General features: G+C 41.4%; 1 protein-coding gene across 2 annotated transcripts in view; it reads left to right on the forward strand.

Moving 5' to 3' along the window:
* Positions 1 to 12,716, forward strand: part of l3mbtl2 (L3MBTL histone methyl-lysine binding protein 2) — an 85,977-nt gene that overhangs the window by 22,889 nt on the left and 50,372 nt on the right. For both annotated transcript variants that reach the window (XM_059953735.1, XM_059953736.1), the window contains exons 6-8: positions 1,431 to 1,548; positions 6,948 to 7,082; positions 10,229 to 10,317. In XM_059953735.1, the coding sequence (XP_059809718.1) occupies positions 1,431 to 1,548; positions 6,948 to 7,082; positions 10,229 to 10,317 (342 nt within the window). The remainder of the gene's footprint in view (positions 1 to 1,430; positions 1,549 to 6,947; positions 7,083 to 10,228; positions 10,318 to 12,716) is intronic.

Here is a 12,716-nt window from a genome sequence, read left to right on the forward strand (position 1 = left end):
TTCTGGATGAGCCTGCCATGCCTTAGTAAAATCCATGTAGACAACATCCACAGCTCTACCCTCATCAGTCGCCTTCGTCACCTTCACAAAATCTCAATCCAGTTAGTAATACACGTCTTGCCCTGTACAAAGTCATACTGACTGTCCTAATTAGGCCACGAATTTTCAATTATTGTACTTATAGATTCTATCCCTAAAATTTTCTCTGGTAACTTCCCTACCTCTGACATAAAGCTCATCAAATCTATGGGTTCCATGATTTTCCCCATTTCCCTTCTGAATAAGCGAACAATATTAGCTATTTACCAATCCTCTGGGACCTTGCCTGTGGCTTGAGAACACATAGGTTTTGTCCAAGGCCCCAGTAGTCTCATCTCTTGCCTCTCTCAATAACCTGGCCTACATTCCATTAGGCCTTCGGGACCTAACCACTTCAATATTCTTTAAGACACTCCACATTACCGCTTTTAACTTGAAATGACTTAGCAAATTAGCAGGCTCCACACTGATTTCCCAATGTTCCTTATCCTTCTCCTTGGTAAATATTGATTTGAAGTACTCATTTGAGAGCTTGCTTATATCCTATGCCTCCAAGCAGATCCCTCCTTTATCTTTGTGGTCTTACCCACCCCCTAGTTATCCTCTTGCTCTTGATGTTTATATACAGATAATCCTACTGTAATGACCCCTTCTGGCCCTTCTAATTCCTTTCATGAGTTCTTTTCTGCTTCTTTATAATCCTGAAGAGCTCTGTTTAATCATTGGTTCCTAAATAGAGGAGCAGATTTCTGCATTAGCTCCACAATCTTGTGCCTCGAGCAATGACAAAGTTTCATTCTATTCTACTCTAAACCTTACATATGCTTCCTTTCTCTTCTTGACTAAAATCACCGTCTCTCTTGACATCCAAGGTTCTCTTACCTTGCCATTCTTGTCCTTCTAACTGGAGAATATCTGTCCTGTACTCTGTGCAGTCTCTAAACACCCTCCACACGTCAGGTGTAGACTTGCTGTTGGTAATACCTCTCCCTAATACCTACCTAATACCCTTGTAATTTGCCCTGTTCCAATTTAATACTCATTATTGAAATGTGGAGCAGAAGCAAGTAGCATCCTTTCATTTTGATCATCTGACCATTGTTTGTGTCTAGTTAGCCATTGAATTGACTTATGAGTTTATTTGTAATACTGCTTTGGTGCAGTTATGCATTGTATGCATTTTGTTGAAGTGTCAATGTCCCATTGAGTATGAAGACACATCTAGGGGCAGGCATATCTGCGGTAATGCAGCGTACACTTCACTCTACTTCAGTTATCTGGTCAACTGAAGAAATACTTGAATCCATAATATTCAAGCGACAGTTTTAAGAGGGGAAATCTCCCAAGGGTAGATATGGAGATTGATGCAATATCTGATGTTCTCTGTTTAGGTTCCACTATATGACCAGTGGGAAGATGTTGCAGAAGGCATGAAAGTAGAAATATTAAATCATAACTGTAATCTTCCTAACAAAGTCTACTGGATAGCAACTGTTATCAAATTAGCAGGTAGGTTTCTGCTGAATTCTTTTGCTTAGGACAGCACTAGATTCTGTACCTCAAATCAATCCCACCTAAACACCCAGCTCTATATAATTGAGGTGATTGTGTTGGGTCAGTCCCTGCTTAAGTATTCCAGCAGAGACAGATGTTTATGGGGTTAAGATTTGGCTTTGTATGCAGCTTGTTTCTAATGTTTGACAGAAACATCACAAAAATAGAGATGATCCAGTAAGTGAGAGAAACTTAAATTGCAGAAAGAAGAATGGTTATACACATCAGATTTTGCAAATGCTGGAAATCTAGAGCAATGCACACCAAATGCTAGAGGAACTCAACAACACGCCAGGGAGCATCAGTGGGGTCCTGATAAAGGCTCTGCCTACCACTTATTGATCCTGTTTCTCGGGGCCAATAAGCTGGCCCTCCATATGCAGGATATGTCCCTTGAGGCAGAGTGATCTCCAAGTACTTAGGCAGTGTATCTCTGATTACCTTTGACTATCAAAAGATGAGGAAAAGTTTTAAAATGTCTTAAGATGTATGAACCAATTCAAAAAGATGTAACTTAAAAATTTATCTAAACCAATAATTGATTATTAAAAAAAACATTGAAATGATTTAAAAGTAACTAGATTTGGCTTTATACCAGTGACCCCATGGAAAAAGCCTAGGGCCAGAATGTAGAGCACATTCTGCTTTTCTTCAGCCGTTCAGTGCTTTGCCTTTGAGTTCAATGGTGAGCAGGGTGGTAGATCAGATACGTCAGCATCTGTTTTCCAGTTTGCTTAGAGTTGAGCGTGCTTCAATTATACCAGTGTCTAAAAAGAATATGGTAACCTGCCTTTATGACTATCAACCAGTAGCACTTACATCCACTGTGATGAAGTGCTTTGAGAGGTTGGTGATGAAATATCAACTCCTGACTGAAGAGTGACTTGGATCCACTCCAAGCAGATGCCATTTCATTGGCTCTTCACTCAACCCTGGAACATCTGGACAGTGAAGATACATACGTCAAGATGTTCTTCATTGACTACAGCTCTGCATTTAATACCATCATCCCTTCAAAACTAATCAATAAGCTTCAAGACTTTGGCTTCAATAACTCCCTGTGCAACTGGATACTTGATTTCCTGACTTGCAGACCCCTGTCAGTTCAGGTTGGCAACAACATCTCCACAATCTCCATCGGCACACCTGCACCACAAAGCTCTACTCGCTTTACACTTATGACAGTGTGGCTAAGCACAGCTCCGATGGCTGAATCAAAGTTGGTGACGAATCAAAACATAGGAGGAAGATTGAAAATCTGGCTGAGTGGTGTCACAACAACTTCTCACTCAGTGTCAGCAAGACCAAGGAGCTGATTATTGACTTCAGGAGGAGGAAACCGGAAGACCTCGAGCCAGTCCTTATCAAGGGACTCAGAGGTGGAAAGGTCAGCAACTTTAAATACTTCATTGTTATAATTTCAGTGGACCTGGCCTGGGCCAAGCACGCAATTGTTGTTACAAAGGAAAAAGCGCAGCAACCCCTCTTTTTAAGAAGTTTGCAAAGATTCGGCATGTCATCTAAAACTTTGACAAATATCTATAGATGAGTGGTAGAGAGTATATTGATTGGTTGCATCATGGCCTGGTATGGAAACACACAAAGCCCTTGAACGGAAAAACCTACAGTATCACAGGTAAAGCTCAGTCCACCATTGATACATCTACGTGGAATGCTGTCGTGAGAAAGTGGCTTCCATCATCAGGGACCTGTCTCTATTCAAGTCATGCTGTCTTCTCACTGCTGCCATTGGGAAGAAGGTACAGGAAGTTCATGACTCATACCACCAGGTTCAGGAACAGTTATTACTCCTCAACCATCAGGCTCTTGAACCAGTGGGGATAATGTCACTCAACTTCACTCGCCCCGTCACTGAATTTTCCCCCACAACCAAGAACTCTAAGAATACTTTTAAGAACTCTAGATCTCATGTTCTCAATATTTATTGCTTATTTATTTATTATTATTGTTTTCTTTCTATTTGTATTTGTTGTCTTTTGCTCATTGGTTGTTTGCCCTCCATGTTAAATACGGTCTTTCATTGATTCAGTTGTGTTTCTTGTATTTGCTATGCATGCCCACAAGGAAGTGAATCCCAGGGTTGTATATGGTGACACATATGAATGTTGAAAATAAAAATAACTTAAACAAACATTTTGTCAAGCCCATGTGAAGATGAAGAACAGCCGAGCTGTGAATGGTTGTGATAATCTGATATTGGTGCTATATAATGCAAAAAATAAGTGTTGGAAAAGAACTACCTTAAATTCCGGACTATAAGCCGCTACTTTTTTCCCACGCTTTGAACACTGCGGCCTATACTACGGTGCGGCTAATGCATGTTTTTTTTCATGCCGCCAAAAACATTTTGCCTCGTAACAGTAGACCAATAAAATTGATGAATAGTTCACAGAGGTCCAATGAAATTGTACGATAAATCAAGCACACTTTCACAATTAAATTATTGTAAATCAGTCATTTGTACTCACCCTCATCAACATGGAAAACACTCGAAGAAAAGCATATGATGCAGCTTTTAAGTTAAAGGCAATCAATCTGGCGGTTGAAGAAGGAAATCGAGCTGCTGCACATAATCTTGGCATAAATGAATCGATGGTGAGACGGTGGAGACGCCAGCGTGAAGAACTGAGTCAATGCAAAAAGACGACAAAAGCTTTCAGAGGTAATCATAGCAGATGGCCCGAACTTGAAAACTTTCTTGAAGACTGGGTTAACACACAGAGAGCAGGTGGCCGCGGTGTTTCCACCGTGCAGATCAGACTGAAGGCTAAAGCAATCGCCACCAAAATGAAAATCGAAGATTTTAGAGGTGGGCCACCGTGGTGTTTTAGATTTATGAGATGAAAAGGCCTGTCCGTCAGGGTACGCACGACTCTGTGTCAGCAGCTCCCTCCCGACCTCGAGGAAAAACTTGCTAACTTCGGCACATTCACTCAAACAAAGATAGCGGAGAATTCCATCGGGCCAGATGATATCATAAATATGGATGAAGTACCTTTGACGTTTGACCTGCCTCTCACTCGGACTGTTAATAAAAAAGGTGACTCGTCCATCACACTGAAAACAAGTGGCCATGAGAGAACGCATTTTACTTGTGTTCTGAGCTGCACAGCATCCTGACTAAAGCTTCCACCGATGGTGATTTTTAAGCGGCTGACAATGCCAAAGGAAAAATTCCCAAAAGAAATCATGGTGAAAATCAATAAGAACGGTTGGATGATGGAGAGTCTAATGAAGGATTGGCTGAGAGAGTGCTACGCCAAGCGACCAGGGGGGATTTTTTCACAGAAAAAAAGCATTGCTCGTTATGGACAGCATGAGGGCCCATATAACAGATTCAGTGAAAGCTGCCATCAAGAGTACAAACTCAATTCCAGCTGTGATTTCTGGGGACACCACGAAGTATTTGCAGCCACTGGACATCAGCGTGAACCGGGCATTTAAAGTGGCGCTGCGTGTTGAGAGGGAGGCTTGGGTGACGAGCGGCGAGAAATCCTTTACCAAAACAGGACGCATGCAAAGAGCATCTTTAACTCAAGTCTGCCAGTGGATCCTAAATGTGTGGAGCCGTGTCACAACATCCACCATCACCAACAGGTTTCGAAAGGCTGGACTGCTACGTGATGAAGAGGACCGCGTGCGCTCAAGTGAGAGCGACAACGAAGAGACTGAAGTGAGTGATGAGATCCTGAGGTTGTTCAATTCGGACACTGAAGGACTTTGATGGTTTTAGTGCGCAGGAGGAAGATGAAGAAGGCGATCAATAACTTTTCCTGGTAGGCTGCAGCAAATATATATTTTTTTACCAGTCGTTAGGAGATATTGGAATGTTGTTCGTGCACTGTTCAGTAAAAAAGTATACGCAACGTAATTTGTGTGTTACCGATACGTATGTATATTTAAAAGTAGCTGTGTTACAGGCACTGTTCGAAAAAAAGCATTTGCAATATGTATTTGTTTATGTTACCATACGGATTTAATTAAAAGTTAAAAAATCCTCACGTGTAATATCTTTCTGTGTAAATATCTCATATTACAACGTGGGACACCTGCGGCTTAAAATCTGGTCCGGCCTGTACAAGTACAAAATTGATTTTCTTTCTAAATTTAGAGCATGCGGCTTTTAATCAGGTGCGCTCTGTAGTCCGGAATTTACGGTAAGTTATATTTGCATTTCCTCTGCCAGGTTTTACATCGAACTTTTATCCCGAATTCACACGGAGACCACGTTCCTCGGTGTTCAATATAGTAAATGTTGACTAATGACAGTAACAGATCAATTGATTTATTTTTGCAGTCGCTTGATCTAATTACAGGCACTTTCGTTGTCCCACAAAAATGTAAAGCTGAAATAAGAACAAACTGCTGTAAACATGCAGCAGGTCATAGAACAGGCGCCTCTTAGCTTCTGCGAGGTGGAGGATTGATCCTGACCACCGGTGCTGTCAATGTGGAGTTTTCATACTCTCCCTGTAATCACCTGGGTGTCTCCTCGGTGCTCTGGCTTCCTACATCTGAGAGATATGCTTGCTGGTTGGTTAATTGGAAACTGTTAATTGCCCCTAGCGTGAAATAAGTGGTAGAATGTGGGGGAAGAGGAGGTAGGGGTTCAGAGTTCCAAGCAGGTTCAAAGTAAATTTTATTACATATATGTCACCGTATACAACCCTGAGATTCATCTTCTTGCGGGCATACTCAACAAGTCTATGGAATAGTAACTATGAAAGGATCAATGAAAGATCAACCAGAGTGTAGAAGACAACAGACTGTGCAAATGTAAATGTAAATAAATAGCAATAAGTAATGAAAGCACAAAATGACGAGATAAAGAATCCTTAAAGTGAGATAATTGGTTCTGGGATTGGGGAAAGTGAGCGTAGTTATTCAAGAGCCTGGTGGTTGTGGAGTAGTAACTATTCTTGAACCTGGTGGTGTGAGCGAGAGGATAGCATGGGTGATGGGGATCCCTAATGACAAATGCTGCTTTCCTATGCCAGTGTTTCATGTAGCTGATCAAAGAGAACATGTGGAGAATAAATTGGGGTTGGACAAGAAATTTAAAAACAGACGCAAGTTGGTCTGCATGAACTTGGTAGGTAAAAGGGCCTAATTCTAGGGGAGGGAGGGAGGGAGAAGCAGTCAATACTTTGAGCCAAAGACCTTCCAGATAAAAGATCCTCCTCCTGAATAGTTAGCTTCACTTCTTCATGTGCTGCCTGATGAGTTCTCCAGCATTAATAATGTCATTCTTTCACAAGTAAAGCAGGACAATCTTGCATATAATGCTTTAAAATTTTCACTGATCTACTTTGTTTTTTTTTTCTTCTTTGCAGGTTACAAGTCATTACTGAGATATGAAGGATTTGAAAATAACTCGCGGCAAGACTTCTGGTACAATCTTGGGAGTGCAGATGTCCATCCTATTGGCTGGTGTGCAGCACTTGACAAACCTCTCGTACCACCTCAGGGTAAGTTCTCATAACCATTATTATTGTTGTATCAAGCATGGTAATGTAGTGGTTAGCACAACGCTTTACGGTATTAGCAATACGGGTTCAGTTCCTGTCGCTGCCTGTAAGGAGTTTGTACGTTCTCCCTGTGACCACGTAGTTTTCCTCTGGGTGCTCTGGTTTCCTCCCACAGTCCAAAAATCTACCAATTGATAGGTTAATTGGTCATCATAAGTTGTCCCACGATTAAGCGGGGTTCCTGAAGGACAGGAAGGGTGTACTCCATTCTGGTACCTCAATAAGTAATTGGATGGGGGGGGGGGGGGGAATACTGCCAGGATTCCTCCCCAGTTACGTAATGTTGGAGTGAAAGGACGGGAAGGTAGGCGAGAAATGGGGAGAGGCAGTGTGAGTATTTCAGGATATGCATTGTATACATTTCTCTGACATTAAATGTACCCTTGAAACCTTTGAAGTAGACTTTGTTTCTATATAATTCTAAAGGTGAGAAGAATTAGCGGGAGGTGACTTTGGTTTCCTGAGGTGGGGATGGCTGGTGCAGGGGAGTCACTGGTGGATTATCTGGTAGGTTGTGGTTGATGATGGAGACACTAGTCAGGGTACAGAAAGGGAATTATCTGTTGTTGGGGCATTCCACAAAACAATATAAAACCAGATACCTCCGATGACAAAACACTTCACAAGTAAATTGTCTTTTTTTAAATCATTGTGATGAATTTGGCTTGGGTAGAGAGAGGAAATATCACTGATGGCCCCTTTTGTTTATCTTCTGGTGTCTGAATTTGTGTAACTATTCTTTATATGTGAGACTAGGCAATGAGTGAAAAATCTATGAAACTACACTCTGTTAGTAAGAAAGGGAAGAGTCTGGGAAACACAAAATGCTGGAGGAACTCAGTAGGTCAAGCAACATCTATGATTATCAAATTTCTTTTCATTCAGCCCTTTGCCTTAACTACCTCTCACCTCCCAGCTTCTCACTTCACACCTACCTACTTTCCCCCTCACATGGCTTCACTTATCACCTTCTAACCTGTACTACTTCACTTCCCCACCAAAGGTTCAGAAAGGTTCATGTATTATGAAAGTATGTATGCAGTGTACAACTCTGAGATTCGTCTTCTCCAGACAGCCACGAAACAATGAAAACCATGGAAGTCATTCGGAGAAAGGCATTAAACCCCCACCTGTACAGATAAGAACAGAAATACAATGATCAACCCCCAAGACCCCTCCCCGCATAAAAAAGAGAGTGAGGGAGCGAGAGAGACCACTTGGAACACAGTAACCTACCCTCCAGAGCAGGGAGCAATAGGCCACCACACAGAGTCCTTCTCCGGAAGCAGCGTAAGATTTGCCATAGCAGTGATCAAGAGGCAGGTAGTCGGTGCTGAAGCCTCGCATGCCTTCCACGTTCGCCCGTCTGCGATGGACGGGTGCTTTGATCAGCAAAATGGAATTGATCATGAGCTCGCGTCTTGTCTCCGAGTTCTTTGCCTGGAGGTCACTCGTGCATGCTTCCTGGAATCTTCCCAGAGACGGCAAAGCACTGAATCACTCGATCGATCTCCAAATTGTAAATCGCAGACTCTAACAGTTCCAGAAACACATTTAAGATAAAAAGAACATAGAAAAAATGAAATAAGCAGTTTTGTGGACTATCTGGAAGATATCATCTGAGGAAGCCAGCTTGACCAGGAGTTTAAATCTGGTTCTTCCCCCTCTCTTTCTAGTTCTGATGAAGGGTTTCAGCCTGATATGTCAACTCTTTATTCCTTTCCTTAGATGTTCCTGACCCACTGAGTTCCTCCAGTATCTTATGTGTGTTACTGTGGATTTCCTGCGTCTGTAGTGTTTAAGTCTGGAAAATATTGGCTCCCCCCAGAATAATTTGAGTGTTCTTGAACATCTGTCACAAAATTAACATGCAGTATAGCAAATGGGGAGGAAACTGAATATGGTTTTTTATTGCAAGAGGCTGGTAATTCAAGTTTTGCTGTATTTATGAAGGGCTTTATGGAGTCACACTTAGAATAATGTCTACAATTTGGTCTCCTTTTCTTGGAAGGGAAATAGAGGTTACCTACTTTAATTCCTGGGATGAAAGCCTTGTTCTTAGAGATACTGAGCAATTGAATATAATATAAATTCATTGGGATTGAAAGATTTACTCCATTTAGGTTCTGCGCACTGGTTTAGCTGCTCAGAGACTATTTCCTTATACAGGCTGTCTCTGGGTTATAAACATTGAATTTAAGAACACCCTTACAACTAAACATTGATAATGGCTTGGGTCATCCATCTTGTAAAGACAATGCCCAGAAGAAGGTAATGGCAAACTACTTCTTTGGAAAAAAATTGCCAACAGTCATGGTCATGAAAAGACCACGATAGCCTCTGTCATACGACATGGTACATAATGAATGAGCATACAAACAAGCACGCATAATATTAAATTTAGAATTCTAGCTTACATACGTGCATAGTTTGTTCCTACAAAGAGCAGAACTACCTTCCTTTCTCTTTCCACTTCTAGTGATTGCGAAGCGCAGAAACAAATATCACTGTGATGATTGTACGCTCTAGTATCAATTGTTTGGTGACAATCAAGTATTCTATCGAACCTGTGTGTCTTTCAGTAAGATTTATTGAATACAGAGGAGTTACAGTTACATATGGGATGACTTTTTTTGCTTGTTTTTTGACTTGTGGACAAAATCAACTCAGAGGATATTTGTATAAATGGAACCCGTTGGGTACCTGGTGTGGCCTGCACTGGAGAATCTAGACAGCATGGAAAAGCAGCCAATACATTCCAGCTAATTAATGCCTCATCAGCAAGCTGCTGCAATGTGTCATTACTGTCACTATGACTATTCTCTCCTGAATGCCTTGGTGCAAACATGGCTAAAAGAGCTGAAATGGATTTGCCTTTCCTTGGCACCAAGACAGTAGTTGTCCTAATAAATTAATTGTACACCAAAGGAGAAAATCTCTGTAGGCTGGATCAAGCCTTGCATTGTGATAGTAATCTAGGTAGTGCACAATGTGTTCAGGACATGATGAGAAGATATTCCACTGTATGATATGGTATGGTATTCCATTATAAGACTTTGTATTAACTGGTGATATTCTTTGTGTAGCTGTGCAAAACAAAACCACAGACTGGAAAGCCTATCTTTTAAAGAAACTGATTGGTTCTAAGACCCTCCCAGCTGACTTTCATTTTAAGGTAAGGGAATTACCATTTATTCTGGCTCTGGGTAAGTAGTTGCATCTGGAAGGAGTTAATCTGAATAAGTCAAAATGAAAGTACCTAATGCTTCTTGCTCATTGATGAGAGTCGATCAAGGATGTTTACGGTGTTATTTCTCTGCCCATGCTGAGCTAATTGATCTTAGCAATGTAATGGATTTGAGTTGAGAAGTAGGAAAATAAAATCATTGAGGGTCCTTGTTTTTTTTTTATTGCCTTATGAGTTCATTTTCTAGTATTTGAATTTAGTTAAAGTCTGTCCCGAGCCTTATAGGCTCATCAGGCCGGTGCTTATGCTGGTTTCCATGGCGTGAAGTGACTGAGAGGATGAGGCTCTTCCCTCTCCCCCCCACCCCCGGATAGGACCCCAGTCTATCATGAGGTCCCCCAGCATTTTGCCAGTACCCATTTTCAGCTGGGTGGACTGGAGTGCCTTGCTCAAGGACACAACACATTGCCTCGGCTGGGGCTCAAACTCACTTCAGATCGCTAGTCCAACACCTTAACTACTTGGCCACGTGCCACATGGTGTTTGAATTTGTGTATACATGTGAAGTAGGGTGTTGGGAGTTTTAACAAAAGTGAGTCTTTCCATTCTGATCTTCCTGCTTTCTGTATATGCATTTTCAATAGTGATTGAAGATTTAGTTCCTTCACCCATGATTGCTGTTCAAAGTTCAAATTAAATTTATTATCTAATTACGCATATGTCACCATATACTATCCTGAGATTCATTTTCTTGCAGGCATTCACAGTAGAACAAAGAAATACAATAGGATCAATGATAAACAGCACCCAAAGAGTGACAAACAACCTATGTGCAAAAGAAGACAATTTGTGCAAATACAAAAACCAACCAACAAATAAATAAATAAATAATATTGAGAACATGAATTGTAGTCCTTGAAAATGAATCCATAGGTTGTGGAATTAGTTCAGTGTTGAGGTGAGTGAAGTTATCCACACTGGTTCAGAGTTCAAAGTAAATTTCATTATCAAAGTACATGTATGTCACCATATACAACCATAACATTAATTTTCCTGTGGGCATACTCAGCAAATCTACAGAACAGTAACTACAACAGGATCAATGAAAGATTCAACTACAGTGCAGAAGTCAACAAACGACGCAAATGCAATTATAAATAAATAGCAATAGATAATGAGAATATGAGATGAGGAGTCCTTAAAGTGAGGTCATTGGTTGTGGGAGCATCTCAATAGATGAGTGTAGTTATCCCCTTTTGTTCAGGAGCCTGATGGTTGTGGGGTAGTAACTGTTCTTGAACCTGGTGGTGCGAGTCTGAAGCTCTTGTATTTTCTACCTGCTGGCAGAATGGAGCATGGCCTGCGTGGCGAAGATCTCTGATGATGCTCTCCTGTGACAGTGTTTCATGTAGATGTGGTCAGTGATGGAGACGGATCTTCCTGTACTGAGACCTGCTAAAGACCCCTAGTTGCGCCTTTGGCTGCAGTTTCTGCCTTAGAGTGTGTTATTATTTAAGAATTTCTGCATATATTTTACCAATATTCTGGTTGGAAAGATGCCACTCATCGAGCCCAAGTGCACTTACTTATTGATTGATTGAGATACAGCGCACAATAGGCCCTTCCGGCCATTTGAGCCATGCCTCCCAGCGATTTATTTATCCATTTATTTTTCCTCTTCTCCCTCACCCTGATTTAATCATAGCCCTATCATGGGACAATTTACATTGACCCAATCCGTAATGACTAATCTGTTACATCTTTGGACTACATCTAGGAGGAAACCAGAGCACTGGAGGAAACCCACACAGTCACGGGGAGTATGTACAAACTTACGGACAGTGGTAGGAACTGAACCCGCTGTAAAGCGTTGTGCTAACCACTGTGCTGCCCCAATCAGTAATAACCAGCAGCCCAACTTAGAGCACTTCTGATAAGTGTTGCCCATTTCTGTCGAGTGACTGAGGGCATAAGCACATGTAGCTTCTTATGAAGTTGGTAGGGATGTGAGGCAGAGAGTGCCTCTGCTTCCGAAAACACTTTCTTCAAGAGTCACTTATGAAAAGCAATTATACTTTTTTTTGAAAGCCTATGAAGTAAAATAAACTGCACTTTGATATTTGTTGGGCCATTCTCCTTAGGAGTAAAATTTTCCTGTTGTATTTGGAAGCTGGTTTATTAGAGCAATGTGCTTTGCAACACCTTATTCTGTTGCTCATACTAGCCTTGGCTGATTCTTCCTCTGAGGCAATGTCTGTTGTTCTCTGCACCACTATTGACAGCAGGTCCATAGCAAGGGAGAGAGAGCCTTGTAACTGTATTCATCCCAAACTGTTTGATGTTTCTCCAGATGTGTTACATGGTCTAGCATATTATTTGGGTGAGGG

The sequence above is a fragment of the Hypanus sabinus genome, chromosome 29 (genome assembly GCF_030144855.1).
Source record: "Hypanus sabinus isolate sHypSab1 chromosome 29, sHypSab1.hap1, whole genome shotgun sequence".
Classification (NCBI taxonomy): Eukaryota; Metazoa; Chordata; class Chondrichthyes; order Myliobatiformes; family Dasyatidae; genus Hypanus; species Hypanus sabinus.